The 18,183-nt window shown below is 51.8% G+C and overlaps 1 protein-coding gene across 5 annotated transcripts; it reads right to left on the bottom strand.

Moving 5' to 3' along the window:
* Nucleotides 1-1,000: 1,000 nt before the first annotated feature.
* On the bottom strand, nt 1,001-17,081 carry LOC119938642 (digestive cysteine proteinase 2-like). Of its 5 annotated transcripts, none has more exons than XM_038758554.1 (11): nt 16,983-17,081; nt 16,750-16,812; nt 12,169-12,261; nt 11,666-11,838; nt 9,738-9,984; nt 5,437-5,629; nt 3,779-3,972; nt 3,488-3,579; nt 2,875-3,036; nt 1,601-1,790; nt 1,005-1,370 (listed from the first exon to the last, which is right to left on the bottom strand). In XM_038758554.1, the coding sequence occupies exons 1-11, from the start codon at nt 17,041-17,043 to the stop codon at nt 1,183-1,185; spliced, it is 1,656 nt and encodes a 551-aa protein (XP_038614482.1). In that variant the 5' UTR covers nt 17,044-17,081; the 3' UTR covers nt 1,005-1,182. The 5 variants fall into 5 exon arrangements, with proteins under 5 accessions (XP_038614484.1, XP_038614481.1, XP_038614480.1 ...); XM_038758555.1 differs by having other exon boundaries at nt 16,750-16,809; XM_038758553.1 differs by lacking the exon at nt 16,983-17,081 and having other exon boundaries at nt 1,002-1,370; nt 2,875-3,006; nt 16,750-16,973.
* Nucleotides 17,082-18,183: the final 1,102 nt, after the last annotated feature.

The following is an 18,183-nucleotide window of genomic DNA, read 5'->3' as shown; positions in this document are numbered from 1 at the left end:
CAAAACCTTCTTGTAATGAAATTCCTCCTCCTCCAGGAGACCTTCCCTGATTAATTTCCACCATGCATGGCTGGAGTGTCCCCACAACCATCCTTAGCCCTTATCAATTTTACGTCCTCTATTTACATGTCCATTTATTTATTCATTTTCCACCCTCTTGGTATTACCAGTTTTATCTATGTTTTCCCTCCTCCTCCCACAATTCATGTCTAACTCTTAAGATAAGCTTCTTGAGGGACGAGACCATGTCTTTTATTTTGACGGTACTTTTCCAAGCATCTAGTACAGTTTCTCCCCACAGAGGGGTCAATAAATATTTTTGACTGTATGATTACGGCTGGGGAGCCATGAGGGTCAGGAAGGAGTGAGAGTTGGGAAGCATTGAGAGTTGGGAAGCACTGAGCCCGAGGATCAGTAAGTCGGTCAGTCATATTTATTGAGCGCTTACTGTGTGCAGAGCACTGTAGATACTGTGAGCAGAGCAGTGAGGGCATTGAGGGTCGTGGGGGGCACTGAGGATCAGGAAGAAGTGAGATTGGGGAGGACTGAGAGATGGAGAGGACTTACTGCACTTAGTAAACGCTCAATAAATGATTGATTGATTGATTGAGTTGGGGAGCACTGAGGCCAGAGAGCAGTGAGGATGGGGAGCACTGAGAAGGAGGGGGCAGTGAGGATGGGGAGCATTCAGGGTTGGGATCAAATGGAAATGGCACATTTCCAGTGTTCCCTGGAGGGTCAACAACTGAATCCTTCCCTCCTCTGTCCTGATCCCTCACCCCCTGCCCTAGAGAAGCAGCGTGGCTCAGTGGAAAAGAGCCCGGGCTTTGGAGTCAGAGGCCGTGGGTTCAAACCCCAGCTCCGCCAATTGTCAGCTGTGTGACTTTGGGCAAGTCACTTAACTTCTCTGTGCCTCAGTTACCTCACCTGTAAAATGGGGACTAAGATGGTGAGCCCCACGTGGGGCAACCTGATCACCTTGCAACCTCCCCAGCGCTTAGAACAGTGCTTTGCACATAGTAAGCGCTTAATAAATGCCATCATTATTATTATTATTACCCCAACTCAACCCCGGCCCTCCTCCAGGGCCTGCTCCCCTGGGCCCCTGGGCCCACCCTCCCACCCTCCGGTGCCCATCTGAGGGACCAGGGGCCTGTCGGGGGCCGGTCCGGGAGGTTGGGACTACTCCAGAATGGGGTAGGTGGCGGCGGCGGTGACCCCACAGTCATTGTCCTTCATGGCCAGGAGCATGTAGCCACTGTTGCCCCACAGTGGGGACCAGGAGTTCTTGAGGAGCCAGAAGGCTTGGCCCTGCAGTAGACCATAGCCCACCAGGAGCACCGCGTGGTTCAGCTGCTCCAAGTTGTGCCCTGCCAGGGGGAGTGGGCATCAGGACCTCCCCACCCGTGGCCACCCAAGATCTCCCCACCTGTGGCCACCCAAGGCCACCCAAGACCTCCCCACCCATGGCCACCCAAGCCCAGAGGGGCATCCTCAGCTCCCAGCTGATGACCCATGCCCTGTGCCAGCCCCGTGCCCTTCACTGCCTGGAGGAACCCCCGCCACCCCTCATCAGGAGAGGCCGGAGCGGGCCGCTCACCGCACTGGGGCTCGTAGTAGACGCCGTTGGCATAGAAGGCGAAGGAGCGAGGGGAGGCGTCCACGTTGACGGCCACGGGCCCGTGGCGCAGCAGGGCCAGTTTGAGGGCCGTGGGGTTGGCGGGGGGCACGTTCACATAGCCCGCGAGCCGGACGGCCAAGGTGGACGCGTTCGAGTGGCAGACGCCGTTCTGGAGGGCCGGGACGGGGTGGCCCCAGTGACCCCCCACTCCCAAAACGGACTTGGGGTTTGCAGGTCGGTGGCTGCTCCTCGCCCCCCGCCCCCAGCCATCCCACATCCTGCAAAGGCCGCGGCCCGGACAACCGCAACTCCGGCATCCACCCTGGGCCTGAGCCCCCCTCGCCAAGACACGTGCAACCGCGAGGCTATTTTGGGGCCGCCCGGGCCCAGGCAGACTCCAGTGACATCCTTCCGACAATCGCAGCTCCTCCCCCTGCGCCCCTTCCCCCTTTTCCCACCGCCTCCCCTTTTCTCTCCCCCCACTTCCTCCTCTTTACTTCCCCTTCTCTCCCCCTCCTCCTTCCCTTTCCCTTCTCTTATCTCTCCCTCCTTCCTACCCTCTTTCTCCTTCATTCATTCATTCATTCAATAGTATTTATTGAGCACTTACTATGTGCAGAGCACTGTACTAAGCGCTTGGGAAGTACAAGGTGGCAACATATACTCTCCCTCCCCTTTTCCCCTCCTCCTTCTTCTTCCTTTTCTCCTTCCTCCCCTTCTCCCTCTTCTCCCCCTCCTCCTTCCCTTCTCTTCCTTCTTCCCTCCCCTTTACCTCCTCTTCTCCCTCTCTTCCTTTCCCCACCTCCTCTTCTCCCTCTCTTCCTTTCCCCACCTCCTCTTCTCCCCCTCCTCCCTCCCCTTTACCCCTTCTCTTCACCCTTCCTCCTTCCCTTTTACCCCCTTTTCTCTCCCCCCAACACCTTCCTCCTCTCTCCTTCCCCATTGTCAACTCAGGGTCCGTTGGGAACTGGGTGGGGAGGGAAGATCCGAGGACTCCCAGTAGGATCCCCACAAGAGATGCCTTCCCTGGGCTCTGCTCCACCACTGGGGCCAGGCCCATCTGGGGCGAGCATGGTGGTATTCTGCTAGGGCTGGCTGGGGTGTCACGTATGTCTGAGTGTGAGTGTGAGTGTGTGGGTGGGGGTGTTGGAGGCCTGGAGGGGGGCAGCTCCTAGCTCTGACAGGCCCAGCCACCTTGCTCCAGACCCCCTGCTCCGTCCTCCCCATCCCCACTGCCCCCCACACCCCGTCACCTGGCCCTCATAGGGTCCATAGGAGTCGGCGCTGGCGAGGCCCCCGTGCCCCTGGATCCAGTCGTACGCCTGCCACTCCAGCCCCCCGTCACAGCCGAAGTTTCCCACGTCCCAGGAACAGTCGATCAGCATCTGCTGCGACAGTGGTACCAGCTCCCCGGTCTGGGCCCGGGGACCCGTAAGGGACCAGAAGGCACGAGGAGTCCCCAATCTGGGCCAGTTGGGGAGTTGGCAGGTGCTTGGGGTCACAAGCTCCGTGGTCTGGGCCCGGGGTCCCTTAAGGGCTCGGGAAGAACAGGGTGTCACAGCTTCCCAATCTGGGCCGGAGAACCATGAGGGCCCAGCAGAAAAGGCAGGGTCGCCAGCTCCTTGGTCTGGGCCCAGCAGGCACTGGGGGTCCCCTGGGGACCCATGGGGACTCAGCAGGTGTGGGGGGTCACCAGCTCTCCCGTCTGGACCTGGGGACCCATGAGGATCTGTCAGTCACAGTCGGGGGCGGTCACCAGCTCCCTGGTCTGGGACCAAGGACGTGTGAGGGACTGTCGGGCCTGGGTGGGGGTGGGAGGGTCACCAACTTCCCTGTCTTGGGCCCCAGGAGGACCTGGGCTGTCACCTTGAGGAAGAGGGCTCCCTCCAATGTGCCTGTGGTGGCAAAACTCCAGCAAGAACCACACACAGCCTGGTCCTTCACTGGGGTCACTGCACCTGAGACAGGGTGTGGCGGTGGGGAGGGGGGAAGGTCACAAGAAGACATCCCAAGGGTCAGGGGGATCAGAGCTCCTGGGCAGACTTAGCTCACCCTTCACCTCTCCCCCTCCACCCCTTCTCAGAGGAAGCCTGGGTCTCGCTGGAATAAATAGGGAAACTGAGGCACAAACTCTGATGCTGTGTGCTCTGTGCTCACCATAGAGCCGCCAGTCCAGGCTCTCAGGCAGGGCCACGTCGGCCAGTTGCTCGTGTGGGAAGGGCCGCCCGTGGTTGGGCCGTGAGCTGCGGAGCCGCCCCCTCAGCGCTGCCAGCTCCCCGGGGGTACGGTCAGTCAGATGGTTGGGGGCCAGGCGGAAGGGGCGGTTGGCCCGGTTGTGGGAATCAATGAACCTGAGGAGGGAAGAGAGGACTGTTGGGAGGGGCTGGTCCATGCACTGCCCCGCTCTCCTGGGCTTCATTCTGACACCTTGGGTGGGGTCTTGGGCAGTCTGGTGGTCCTAGAGCAGGTGTGTCTGCGCATCAGGCAGAAACTCCTCACCCTGGGCTTCCAGGCTGTCCATCCATCCCCTCGCCCCCTCCTACCTCACCTCCCTTCTGTCCTTCTCCAGCCCAGCCCGTACCCTCCGCTCCTCTGCCGCTAATCTCCTCACCGTACCTCGTTCTCGCCTGTCCCGCCATCGACCCCCGGCCCACGTCATCTCCCGGGCCTGGAATGCCCTCCCTCTGCCCATCCGCCAAGCTTGCTCTCTTCCTCCCTTCAAGGCCCTACTGAGAGCTCACCTCCTCCAGGAGGCCTTCCCAGACTGAGCCCCTTCCTTCCTCTCCCCCTCGTCCCCCTCTCCATCCCCCCCATCTTACCTCCTTCCCTTCCCCACAGCACCTGTACATATGTATATATGTTGGTACATATTTATTACTCTATTTATTTATTTTACTTGTACATATCTATTCTATTTATTTTATTTTGTTAGTATGTTTGTTTTTGTTCTCTGTCTCCCCCTTTTAGACTGTGAGCCCACTGTTGGGTAGGGACTGTCTCTATATGTTGCCAACTTGTACTTCCCAAGCGCTTAGTATAGTGCTCTGCACGCAGTAAGCGCTCAATAAATACGATTGATGATGATGATGATGGTGTGTGCCAGGATTGACACAGCTCTGCCCTGGAAGCCCGGAGACCGGGACCCGGCTGCAGCCCTTTCCCTGCCCACTGGCCTCGGCTGCCTGGGAGAGGTGGGTTTTTAAGAGTTTCCCCAGTGGAGTTTCTCACTTCTCTCCTGAACCCTCTTCGGCAAGGCTGAATCCCTCCACCTTTCCAAACAAAACCAAACATACTAACAAAATAAAATAAATAGAATAGATATGTACAAATAGATTAGCTTGTATCTACCCTAGCACTTAGAACAGTGCTTGACACCTAGTAGCACTTAGTACAGTGCTTTGCACACAGTAAGCGCTCAATAAATACGATTGATTGATTGATAGTAAGTACTTAACAAATACCATTATTATTCTTAATATTAGATTGTAAGCTTGTTATGGGCAGGGAATGTGTCTGTTATATTGTTACACTGTGCTCTCCCAAGTGCTTAGTACAGTGCTCTGCACTCAGTAAGCGCTCAATAAATACAATTGACTGACTAACTGACTAGTGGGCTTGCAGAGAAAGCAAGCCCTGAGGAAGCTTAGTGCGATTCTGAGCCGGGGTCATTTATTCATTCATTCCACCGTATTTATTGAATGCTTACTGTGCGCAGGGCACTGTACTAAGCGCTTGGGGGAGTACAATATAACAAAAAGCAGACACATTTCCTGCCCACAATGAGCTTGTAGTCTAGAGGGGGTCCAGGCCCCTACCTGAGGTTGTGCAGGAAATTCCTCCGGCGGTGCTCCAGCTCCGCCGCGTCGCCGTAGTGCCGGCCGTGCCTGTGACGGAAACGCTCAAACAACCCGTGGGCCCGGTCTTCTTCACGCGCCACGAAGTCCCACATGGGGTTGACCTGCATGTGGTGCTTGACTTCGGGGCTGGGCACGCCCCTGCATGGCACCCCTGGCACACAGGGCGGGCAGCGGGGTGAGCCGGCCGGCTCAAAGATCTGTAACCCCGTCCCCTCCCTTGCCCCTCCGTGGAGCCCTGGATAATCAATCAATCAATCAATCAATCAATCAATCAATCGTATTTATTGAGCGCTTACTATGTGCAGAGCACTGTACTAAGCGCTGGGGAAGTACAAATTGGCAACATATAGAGACAGTCCCTACCCAACATTGGGCTCACAGTCTAAAAGCGCTTTGTTTGTTAAGCGCTTACTATGGGCAAAGCACTGTTCTAAGCACTGGGGGGGATACAGTGTGATCAGGTTGTCCCACATGGGGCTCACAGTCTTAATCCCCATTTTTACAGATGAGGGAACTGAGGCTCAGAGAAGTTAAGTGACTTGCCCAAGGTCACACAGCAGACTTGGGGGGGAGCCGGGATTCAAACCCATGACCTCGGACTCCAGAGTCCGTGCTCTTTCCACTGAGCCACGCTGCTTCTCCCCCTGGATAACGGGACGGTGCAGACTGGAAGCCCCCCAGTTGGGAAGCAGAAGACCGGGTCTACTACGAGGAATCCGCTTGTGTCCCGTGGACTACCACCTCACCCCTGGAGCCGCCCACCTCTTCCCCACGTCCTGTTTCTGCCCTGGAATGCCCTTCCTCTTCAAATCTGACAGACAATGACTCTTCCCCCCCTTCAAAACCTCATTGAAGGCACAACTTGCCAACTTGTACTTCCCAAGCGCTTAGTACAGTGCTCTGCACACAGTAAGCGCTCAATAAATACAATTGATTGATTGATTGTACTTCCCAAGCGCTTAGTACAGTGCTCTGCACACAGTAAGCGCTCAATAAATACAATTGATTGATTGATTGACTGATCTCCTCCAAAGAGGCCTTTCCTGACTAAGCCCCTCCTCTCATCATCATCATCATCATCATCATCAATCGTATTTATTGAGCGCTTACTATGTGCACAGCACTGTACTAAGCGCTTGGGAAGTACAAATTGGCAACACGTAGAGACAGTCCCTACCCAACAGTGGGCTCACGGTCTAAAAGGGGGAGACAGAGAACAAAACCAAACATACCAACAAAATAAAATAGATAGGATAGATATGTACAAGTAAAATAAATAAATAAATAAATAGAGTAATAAATATGTACAACCATATATACATATATACAGGTATATATACCTGTATATATACATATACATATACATATGTATACAGGTATATATACAGGTGTATATCCTCTCCTCTTCTCCCACTCCCTTCTGCTTCGCCTGACTTGCTCCCTTTATTCGTCCCCCCTCCCAACCCCACGGCACTTATAATAATAATAATAATAATAATAATAATAATGGCATTTATTAAGCGCTTACTATGTGCAAAGCACTGTTCTAAGCGCTGGGGGATACAATGTGATCAAGTTGTCCCACATGGGTCTCACAGTCTTAATCCCCATTTTTACAGATGAGGTAACTGAGGCTCAGAGAAGTTAAGTGACTTGCCCAAGGTCACACAGCAGACTTGTGGGGGAGCCGGGATTCAAACCCATGACCTCTGACTCCAGAGCCCGGGCTCTTTCCACTGAGCCACGCTGCTTCTCTTATGTACCTTATGTACCTATCTGTGATTTGAATCATCAGTCAATCAATCAATCGTATTTATTGAGCGCTTACTGTGTGCAGAGCACTGGACTAAGCGCTTGGGAAGTACAAGCTGGCAACATATAGAGACAGTCCCTACCCAACAGTGGGCTCACCATCTAAGTGCTTGGGAATTACATTACTGTCTGTCTCTCCCTCTAGACTGTGACTTCCTTGTGAGCATGGAATATGTCTGTTATATTGTTCGATAGTACTCTCCCAAATACTCACTACAGTGTACTGTCCCCAGTAAGCGCTCAATAAATACAGTTGAATGACTGACGGACTCACTGCCCATCTCTACCCTGCCCTAACTCCCACTGGCGTCAGGGGACCCCAGGGAGAGGGCACTGCCCCCGTCTCACCCACTGGGCTCGCCCTGTGCCCGCCCAAGGCAAACACCTGGGACTTTGGCACAAACCCCAGGGTCGGGCTGACACTGGCTCAGGCTTTGTGTGGCCTTGTGGATCCTGATAAGGAGAGGGAGGGGACAGACAGCCAGCTGGCGGCAGCCTTGTGGAGTCTCCCAAGTAGCCCCTCACCCATTCCGTCCCCTCAGTGATCCCACAACTTCCTCCTCCCCACCCATTCACTCCCCTCCTCTCCCCCATTCCAGCCTTCCCCTCACCGCCGCCCACCACCTCCTCAGGTGGGTGTGCGTGCAACTCTGTGTGTGCCCAGCGCCTTGGTGTGTAGATACAAGTGTGTGGGTACGCAGGTCTGTGTGTATGCACATTATCTGGGGGTGAGCCCACTGTTGGGTAGGGGCTGTCTCTATATGTTGCCAACTTGTACTTCCCAAGCGCTTAGTACAGTGCTCTGCACAAAGTAAGCGCTCAATAAATACAATTGATGATGATGATGATGATTGATTGATTGTAGCATCCATGCGTACGTGTAAGTGTGTGTGCATATAGATTTAGATTGTGAGCCCACTGTTTAGACTGTGAGCCCACTGTTGGGTAGGAACTGTCTCTGTATGTTGCCAATTTGACTTTCCAAGCGCTTAGTACAATGCTCTGCACATAGTAAGCGCTCAATAAATACGATTGATTGATTGATTGATTGTAGCATCCATGCGTACATGTAAGTGTGTGTGCATATAGATTTAGACTGTGAGCCCAGTGTTTAGACTGTGAGCCCACTGTTGGGTAGAGACTGTCTCTATATGTTGCCAATTTGTACTTCCCAAGCGCTTAGTACAGTGCTCTGCACCTAGTAAGCGCTCAGTAAATACGATTGATGATGATGATATAGATCTGTGTGTGTGAGAGATCCTTATTTGTAGTGTGGGTCTATATATGTAGGAGTGCATGAATGCAGCTCTGTGTGTATTTATGGGCGTATTGTGGATGTGTATATGCAGATGTGAGTGCACACAGCTGTGTACGTGTGCACAGTATCCATGTGTGTAATGCGGGTGTGTGTAAGCAGGTTATTATTATTATTATGGTATTTGTTAAGCGCTTATTATGTTGTCAGTCACTGTTCTAAGCTCTCCGTTTGATACAAGATAATCAAATTGGACTCAGTCCCGGTCCCACATGGGGCTCACAGTCTTCATCCTCATTTTACAGATGAGGGAACTGAGGCACAGAGAAGTGAACTGACTTGCCCAAGGTCACACAGCCGACAAGTGGCGGAGCCAGGATTAGAACCTCTATCCGCTACTCCACGCTGCGTGTGTGCATGCAGCCCTTTGTGTGAGCTCAGTAGCCATTTGTGTAATGTGCCATCATCATCATCATCATCAATCGTATTTATTGAGCGCTTACTATGTGCAGAGCACTGTACTAAGCGCTTGGGAAGTACAAATTGGCAACATATAGAGACAGTCCCCACCCAACAGTGGGCTCACAGTCTAAACAGTGGGCTCACAGTCTAAACAGTGGGCTCACAGTCTAAATCTATTTGATTTAGGGGGAGACAGAGAACAAAACCAAACATACTAACAAAATAAAATAAATAGAATAGATATGTACAAATAAAATAAATAAATAAATAAATAAATAGAGTAATAAATATGTACAAACATATATACATATATACAGGTGCTGTGGGGAAGGGAAGGAGGTGCCAGGGCGTAAGCCTGCAATTCTGCGTGCTTGCACGCTATGTGTGTAATGCGGATGTTGTAAGCACGCAGTATCCGGGAGCGTAGTGTGTCCGGCTGCCAGGGCAGGGTGACTGTGAGGGAATCAATCAATCGTATTTATTGAGCGCTTACTGTGTGCAGAGCACTGTACTAAGCGCTTGGGAAGTCCAAGTTGGCAACATAGAGAGACGGTCCCTACCCAACAGTGGGCTCACAGTCTAAAAGGGGGAGACAGAGAACAAAACCAAACATACTAACAAAATCAAATAAATAGAATAGATATGTACAGGTAAAATAAATAAATAAATAGAGTGATAAATAAAGGGAAGGGTCTGGGGAGGCCGGAGGGGGTTGGGCAGGGTCGCTCACTGTCGGGGAGGCTGAAGACGTCGTCGAGGGGATAGTGCCGGGAGAAGTTCCTGTAGTCCAGCTGGTACTTGTCATAGTGTGAGCCCAGCAGCCGGCTGAAACCACGGACTGCGTAGCGCACGGGCAGCCGGGGCCCGTGGAGGCCGCCCGCCAGCCACAGCGTGTACACGTTGCGCCGCAGGCCCCAGTGGGTCTCATTCTGCAGCACTGAGCAGTCCTGGCCCCCCAGGTGCTCGTGGCCCACAACCTGCCCAAAGGGAGGGGGGAGAGATCATCATCAATCGTATTTATTGAGCGCTTACTGTGTGCAGAGCACTGGGCTAAGCGCTTGGGAAGTACAAGCTGGCAACGTAGAGAGACAGGCCCTGCCCAACAGTGGGCTCACGGTCTAGAAGGGGGAGACGGAGAACAAAACCCAACATACTAACAAAATAAAATAAATAGAATAGATAGGTACAAGTAAAATACAGTAATAAATATGTACAAACATATATCCATATATACAGGTGCTGTGGGGAAGGGAAAGAGGTAAGATGAGGGGGATGCAGAGGGGGACGAGGGGGAGAGGAAGGAAGGAGGAAGGAAGAGAGATGGGGAGGGAAGAGGGGTAATGGTAGAGGGGGAGGGGAGGAGGAGATGGCCACTTATTAATAATAATAACTGGGGTATTTGTTAAGCACTTACTATATGCCAGGCACTGTAATAATAATAATAATAATAATAATAATAATGGCATTTATTAAGTGCTTACTATGTACAAAGCACTGTTCTAAGAGCTGCAGAGGTTGCAAGGGGATCGGCTTGTCCCACGTGGGGCTCACAGTCTTCATTCCCATTTTACAGAGGAGGGAACTGAGGCAGAGAGAAGTTAAGTGACTTGCCCAAAGTCGCGCAGCTGGCAATTGGCAGAGCCTGGATTCGAACCCATGACCTCTGACTCCCAAGCCTGTGCTCTTTCCACGGAGCCATGCTGCTTCTCAGTTGTCTGCTGTGTGACCCTCCCTGTGTAAGCCACTTTACTTCTCTCTGTGCCTCAGTTATCTCATCTATAAAATGGGGATTGAGACTGTGAGCCCCACGTGGGACAGGAACTATGTCCAACCCGATTTGCTTCTATCTATCCCAGCGCTTAGTACAGTGCCTGGCACACAGTAAGTGCTTAACAAATACCATAATTCTTATTTCTCAGGGGCAGGGGGATGGACAGGATGACCTCCCGTGGTTCCTTCCAGCATGTGGCACGGATGAGATGACACCCGGGACTACCTAGAGAAGCAGCGTGGCTCAGCAGAGAAGCAGCGTGGCTCAGTGGACAGAGCCCGGGCTTTGGAGCCAGAGGTCCTGGGTTCAAATCCCAGCTCTGCCAGCTGTCAGCTGTGTGACTTTGGGCCAGTCACTTCACTTCTCTGGGCCTCAGTGACCTCGTCTGGAAAATGGGGATCATCATCATCATCAATCGTATTTATTGAGCGCTTACGATGTGCAGAGCACTGTACTAAGCGCTTGGGAAGTACAAATTGGCAACATGTAGAGACAGTCCCTACCCAACAGTGGGCTCACAGTCTAAAAGATGAAGGGGATGAAGACTGTGAGCCTCACGTGGGACAACCTGCCCACCTTGTAACCTCCCCGGTGCTTAGAACAGTGCTCTGCACGTAGTTTGTACCTATTTATTACTCTATTTATTTATTTATTTTACTTGTACATATCTATTCTATTTATTTTATTTTGTTAGTATGTTTGGTTTTTTTTTTTTCTCCGTCTCCCCCTTTTAGACTGCGAGCCCAATGTTGGGTAGGGACTGTCCCTATATGTTGCCAATTTGTACTTCCCAAGCGCTTAGTACAGTGCTCTGCACATAGTAAGCGCTCAATAAATATGATTGATTGATTGATTGATAGTAAGCGCTTAATAAGTATTGTTATCACCTGGAAGCCTTCGAGGTTGGGCAGGACGCTCTGGACCCGGATGGGGTGGGCCTTGGTCCCGTTGACTCGGAAGCAGCGCCTGACGTTCTCCCCCGCGGCGGTGGTCTCCGGTGTCACCTTGTACCCCACCCCGAATGGCCTGTCGTGGCTGAACTGGTAAGTGACCACCTGGCCTGGGGGAAAGGGGACCAGCCGGACGGGGTGGATGGGAGCTGTGAGCTCTGTGAGCCCACTGTTGGGTAGGGACTGTCTCTATATGTTGCCAATTTGTACTTCCCAAGCCCTTAGTACAGTGCTCTGCACATAGTAAGCGCTCAATAAATACGATTGATGTTGATGATGATGATGATGACGGGGGGGGGCTGGTCCGGTCCTTGCCACCAACCAACTGGGGAGACCCCCTTCCCTTTCCCGGGTGGAGGAGAATGAAGCGGGGATCCCACCCCACGTCCATCTCCTCCCCGCCCGCCCACCCACCCACCCCACCCGTCCGGGGTGCCAACCGTGGTAATACTGAATGCGACTCCTTCCCCCGGCCACGTCCACCCAGGCCTCGAACGGCTCCCGGACTTCAGCGTAGGGCAGAGACAGCACCCCTGTAGAAGGAGGGGTTCGCCGGGGGTCACACGAGTGGAATCGTCCCTCCCCAGTGCCGGCCACTGCACTAGAGAAGCAGTGCGGCTCAGTGGAAAGAGCCCGGGCTTTGGTTCAAATTCCGGCTCTGCCACTTGTCAGCTGAGTGACTTTGGGCAATCAATCAATCAATCGTTTTTATTGAGCGCTTACTGTGTGCAGAGCACTGGACTGAGCGCTTGGGAAGTACAAGTTGGCAACATGTAGAGAGAGTCCCTAAGTCGCTTCACTTCTCTCTGCCTCAGTTCCCTCGTCTGTAAAATGGGGGTGAAGACTGTGAGCCCCCCCGTGGGACAACCCGATCACCTTGTAACCTCCCCAGCGCTTAGAACTGTGCTTTGCACACAGTAAGTGCTTAATAAATGCCATCATTATTATTATTATTTGCATCATCATCATCAATCGTATTTATTGAGCACTTACTATGTGCAGAGCACTGTACTAAGCGCTTGGGAAGTACAAATTGGCAACATGTAGAGACGGTCCCTACCCAACAGTGGGCTCACAGTCTAAAAGGGGAAGACAGAGAACAAAACCAAACATACTAACAAAATAAAATAAATAGAATAGATATGTACAAGTAAAATAAATAAATAAATAAATAGAGTAATAAATGTGTACAAACATATATACATATATACATATATATATATACATATATTTGCACATAGTAAGCACTTAATAAATGCCATCATCATCATTATTATTATTAAGCGCTGGGGTGGATACAAGCAAATCAAGTTGGACACAGTCCCTGTCCCTTGTGGGGCTCGCAACCTCAATTCCCATTTTACAGATGAGGTAAATGAGGCACAGAGAAGTGAAATGACTTGCCCAGGATCACACAACAGACGAGTGGTGGAGCTGGGATTAGAACCCATGACCTTCTGGCTGCCAGGCCCATGTTCTATCCACTAGGCTATGTTGCTTCTAGAAATAATTATGGTATTTGTTAAGCACTTACTACGTGCTAGGCACTGTACTAAGGGCCGGGGTGGATACAAGCAAAGCAGCGTGGCTCAGTGGAAAGAGCCCGGGCTTTGGAGTCAGAGGTCATGGGTTCAAATCCCGGCTCCGCCACTCGTCAGCTGTGTGACTTTGGGCAAGTCACTTAACTTCTCTGGGCCTCAGTTACCTCATCTGTAAAATGGGGATTAAGACTGTGAGCCCCATATGGGACAACCTGATCACCTTGTAAATTCCCCAGTGCTTAGAACACTGCTCTGCACGTGGTAAGCGCTTAATAAATGCCATTATTACTATTATTATTACTGAACACCCCCCACTCCCATCCCCAGTGGTGTGGGGTAGTTCTTTGCTGCAGTCTAGCTTCCCGTCAATGAAGGGGATGATACCCACCCGCCTCCGGGTCCCTCCACTGATAGCAGCAGGGCAGAGAAGCTGCAGTGGACACCTGCCAGCAGCAGGATTAAGGGCACTGTGATAAGTGCCCCCAAACCTGCCCATGCACCCCTGAACTTCCCACCCTGCTCCGGGGGGCATCCAGCCCTGCTCTGCCCTGGGTTGACATGACCTCTCTGCCTGGGTGTCTCCCACCGCCAACTCAAATGGAGCACAGACATCAATCAATCGTATTTATTGAGCGCTTACTGTGTGCAGAGCACTGTACTAAGCGCTTGGGAAGTACAAGTCGGCAACACATAGAGACAGTCCCTACCCAACAGCGGGCTCACAGTCTAGTAGGGGGAGACAGAGAACAAAACCAAACATACTAACAAAATAAACTAAATAGAATAGATATGTACAAGTAAGATAAATAAATAGAGTAATCATCATCAATCGTATATATTGAGCGCTTACTGTGTGCAGAGCACTGTACTAAGCGCTTGGGAAGTACAAATTGGCAACATATAGAGACAGTCCCTACCCAACAGTGGGCTCACAGTCTAAAAGGGGGAGACAAAACCAAACATACTACAAAATAAAATAGAATAGATATGTACAAGTAAAATAAATAAATAAATAAATAGAGTAATAAATATGTACAAACATATATACATATATACAGGTGCTGTGGGGAAGGGAAGGAAGTAAGATGGGGGATGGAGAGGGGGACGAGGGGGAGAGGAAGGAAGGGGCTCAGTCTGGGAAGGCCTCCTGGAGGAGGTGAGCTCTCAGTAGGGCCTTGAAGGGAGGAAGAGAGCTAGCTTGGCGGATGGGCAGAGGGAGGGCATTCCAGGCCCGGGGGAGGACGTGGGCCGGGGGTCGATGGCGGGACAGGCGAGAACAAGGTACGGTGAGGAGGCAAAAGGATGTTCCAGGCCAGAGGCAGGATATGGGCGAGAGGTCAGCGATGAGATAGATGAGATCAAGGTAGAGTGAGAAGGAGCAAGGAATTGGGGAGTCGGGGGAACAGGGGGTTTGAGGAGGAAGTAAAATGTCTGGAACAACTGGCGAGGACACTAGACATGACTGTCAATGAGGATGGAGAAATAATTTTGCCAGGCAGAAGAGAGGGTAGAGTTAAAGCACTCAAGGGTAAACTTGAAGAGGAAGAAGTTGGCTTGATATCTAGATTTCCTCTGCAGCTCATGCACAAGAGCGAAGGAGGTGTACTGTGGAGGTGATCCAAGGATGTGGGTTAGTGATACAAGATCGACGAAGGGATAGGGGAGCTAGTGAATTGAATTCGGTAGAGAGGGCGATGATGATGATGATGATGGCGTTTGCTAAGCGCTGACTATGTGCAAAGCACTGTTCTAAGCTCTGGGGAGGATACAAGGTGATCAGATTGGCACTGAGAGCGTCAATTTGATTATCTGAATAAAGGAATCATTAAGGGAAGGTAGTTTGGGTATGGAGTCTAAATGGGGCATGCTGACTTGAGAAAATTGGATGGAGTCAAAAGATTGGAGGTCTCTGTGGGGGAACAGCACAGATTTGCGGGGAAGAGGTGTGTGGGGGAAGGAAGGCAGGTAAGGAGGTTGTGGTCAGATAGGAAAATTGCTGAGTTGGTGAGGGTAGAGATTGTGCTGTGGCTAGAGATGATGAAATCGAGTGTGTGTCCAAGTTCGTGAGTGGGTGAGGAGGGGTAGAGCAGGAGGTCAGTGAAGTTGAGGAGTGCTAGAAAGGGGGCAGTGGAAGGGTCGTCTGGAACATCTATGTGGACATTGAAATCCCCAAAGATCAATGAAGGGATGGAGAATGAGAGAAGAAATGTGAGAAAGGGGTCAAAGTGGTTTAAAAAAGTTGGAAGCGGGACCTGAGGTGTGGTTAATGACCGTTATTAGAATCTGGAGTGGGTGGTAGGGGCAGATGATATGGGCTTTGAAGGAAGGGAAAGAAAAGGATAGGGGAAGTGGTATGGTGCAAAAGCAGCATTGGGGTGCAAGAAGGAAGCCAATACCTCCTCCTTTCCCAGTGAGTCTGGGGGTGTAGGTGAAGATCAGACCCCCTCTAGAGAGAGCAGCAGGGGAGACCATGCCCTGAAGGTACTGACTCTGGACTTCAGTGCCCCCAGCCCTTTCTTTGGTCCTGGGAACTCCCAGTCCTCCCACTCTGCTCTTATCAGGCAAACGTAACCCCCTCGTCCCTACTCCAGCCTCATCCCAGAATGCACCCTAGGTCTGCCATGTTCCCTCCTAGTTCATTCATTCATTCAATTGGATTTATTGAGCACTTACTGTGTGCAGAGCACTGTACTAAGCGCTTGGGAAGTACAAGTCAAGTTGCTACCACCACCCAGGTCTCCAAGGCCCATCGCCATCCCCTGCCTCTTTCTTCGGCTCCTGAAATCCTCCTCTTCCAGTGCCCCTTCCCAGACTGACTGGAAGCACTCCTGACAAGAGCGATGTCGGGAGGGACAGACAGAGACGAGCCCTTCTCTTCCCTGGTTTTTTTTTTCTCTGTGGCGTATGTTAAGCTCTTATTATGTGCCAGGCACCAAACTAAATGTCGGGGTAGATACAAGCTAATCAGGTCGGATGCAGTCCCTGTCCCACATGGAGCTCACAGTCCAATTCCCCATTTACAGATGAGGTAACTGAGACACAGAGAAGTTAAGTGACTTGCCCAAGATCACACAGCAGACAAGTGGCGGAGCTGGGATTAAAACCCAAATCCTTCTGACTCCCAAACCTATGCTTTATCTAACTATGCCACGCCACTTCCCTGCCCCCAGTCCGCCTCCTCGGAGGACACCCGGCTGGCACCTGGACACACGTGGGATGTCAACATCATCATCATCATCATCGTCATCAATCGTATATATTGAGTGCTTACTATGTGCAGAGCACTGTACTAAGCGCTTGGGTAGTACAAATTGGCAACATATAGAGACAGTCCCTACCCAACAGTGGGCTCACAGTCTAAAAGGGGGAGACAGAGAACAAAACCAAACATCCTAACAAAATAAAATAAATCCTGCCCTTGCCATCCAATCCCAGCTCCCGGAAGCCCAATGACCAACCTGGTGTTGCCGGGCCACTTACCTGACACGTGGTAAATACTCCCAAAGGAGTGAGGGGTCAAATCCGGTGGGGAGGACCAGCCTGCTAGAGAAAGGAGGCTCAGCTGCGGGAAGTTGGGGCGAGGCGCAAGAACCTTCCACGATCTCCCTAGTGAGTCTTCCAGTGGTCTGGACAGGCCTGGCTCTCTCTGAGTCTGGAGACAGGGCATCCCCCCCACCCAACTGCCCGCGGTGCCCTGGCCAGGGACCCCTCACCGTCACCCAAGAAGCCCAGGCTCAGCACCCAGGGGAGCAGCCCCACTCTGCCTATACCCATCCTGCCAGCCCTGTCTCTCCGCTGCTCAGAGTCTCAACCCCCGCAGCCCCTTTGAGGAGGGAGAGGGGTGCGGAGCCCAGGGCACGAGGGTGGGACCACTAAACTATTCGCTAGGGGCAAGGGGAGGGGCTTGACAGGGGCACTGATGGGGGGAGAGGGACGACAGAAGGCTGAAGGGGCACGAGAGGAGGAGAGTTATCTGGGGTCACCCTGGGCCACACCGGTCAGCGTGACCTGAGTTCAAGGCCAGGCCAGGGGCCAGGACTCTCTAGCTTGTCAGGTATCAGCTGTTGTGCAAGGACCATCCTGGTCCTGTCTGGTGGACAATAGGGACGTGGGAGACACCAAGTCCTGACCCCTCCCCTGTCGTTCATGACCACCCGGCTGCTCTGAGCCTGCCTATACTGGGCTCTGGTCGTCTGGTTTACAGTCCCTTATGCTGCCGGGGCCTCGCGGGCAGCGGGCAGGGCTTCTTCTCCGTCATGTACTCAACTACTCAGTGCAGTGCTCTGCACACAGCAGGTGCTGCTTATTAACTTCTGATGATGATGATCGTCAGAAGTTAATATGATGATCATCTCCCCCTTTTAGACTGTGAGCCCACTGTTGGGTAGGGACTGTCTCTATATGTTGCCAATTTGTACTTCCCAAGCGCTTAGTGCAGTGCTCTGCACATAGTAAGTGCTCAGTAAATGCGATTGATGATGATGATGATGATGATGATGATGATGATGGATGAGGAAGGGAAGGGTGGCTTGGGCCATACCCCTCTCCCCAGGTGTCCCTTCCTTGGTTCCCAAGATTCCCTCGAATTGAGGGAATTGAGATTTAGGTTTTTCAGTCAGTCAATAGTATTTATTGAGCACTTCCTATTTGCAGAGCACTCTACTAAGCATTGGCAATATAATAATAATAATAATAATAATGGCATTTATTAAGTGCTTACGATGTGCAAAGCACTGTTCTAAGTGCTGGGGAATTTACAAGGTGATCAGGGTGTCCCATGTGGGGCTCACAGTCTTAATCCCCATTTCACAGAGGAGGTAACTGAGGCCCAGAGAAGTGAAGTGACAACAAACATATAAATATAAATAAAATACAGTAAGCACAGTAAGCACAGTAAGCGCTCAATAAATACGA

This window comes from Tachyglossus aculeatus, chromosome 16 (genome assembly GCF_015852505.1).
Source record: "Tachyglossus aculeatus isolate mTacAcu1 chromosome 16, mTacAcu1.pri, whole genome shotgun sequence".
NCBI classification, from domain to species: Eukaryota; Metazoa; Chordata; class Mammalia; order Monotremata; family Tachyglossidae; genus Tachyglossus; species Tachyglossus aculeatus.
The sequence above is the reverse complement of the archived record's forward strand: the minus strand, read 5'-3'. Positions and strand labels throughout refer to the sequence as shown.

Excerpts from the sequence above, each read along its gene's own strand:
- LOC119938642 (XM_038758552.1), bottom strand. The coding sequence starts at position 16,936 with ATGCCCTGTCTCCAGACTCAGAGAGAGCCAGGCCTGTCCAGACCACTG. Across the intron at positions 11,839-12,168 it reads TCGCATTCAGTATTACCACG|GCCAGGTGGTCACTTACCAG; the intron begins GTTGGCACCCCG and ends CCTTTCCCCCAG. Across the intron at positions 1,791-2,874 it reads ATGGACCCTATGAGGGCCAG|AACGGCGTCTGCCACTCGAA; the intron begins GTGACGGGGTGT and ends CCGGCCCTCCAG.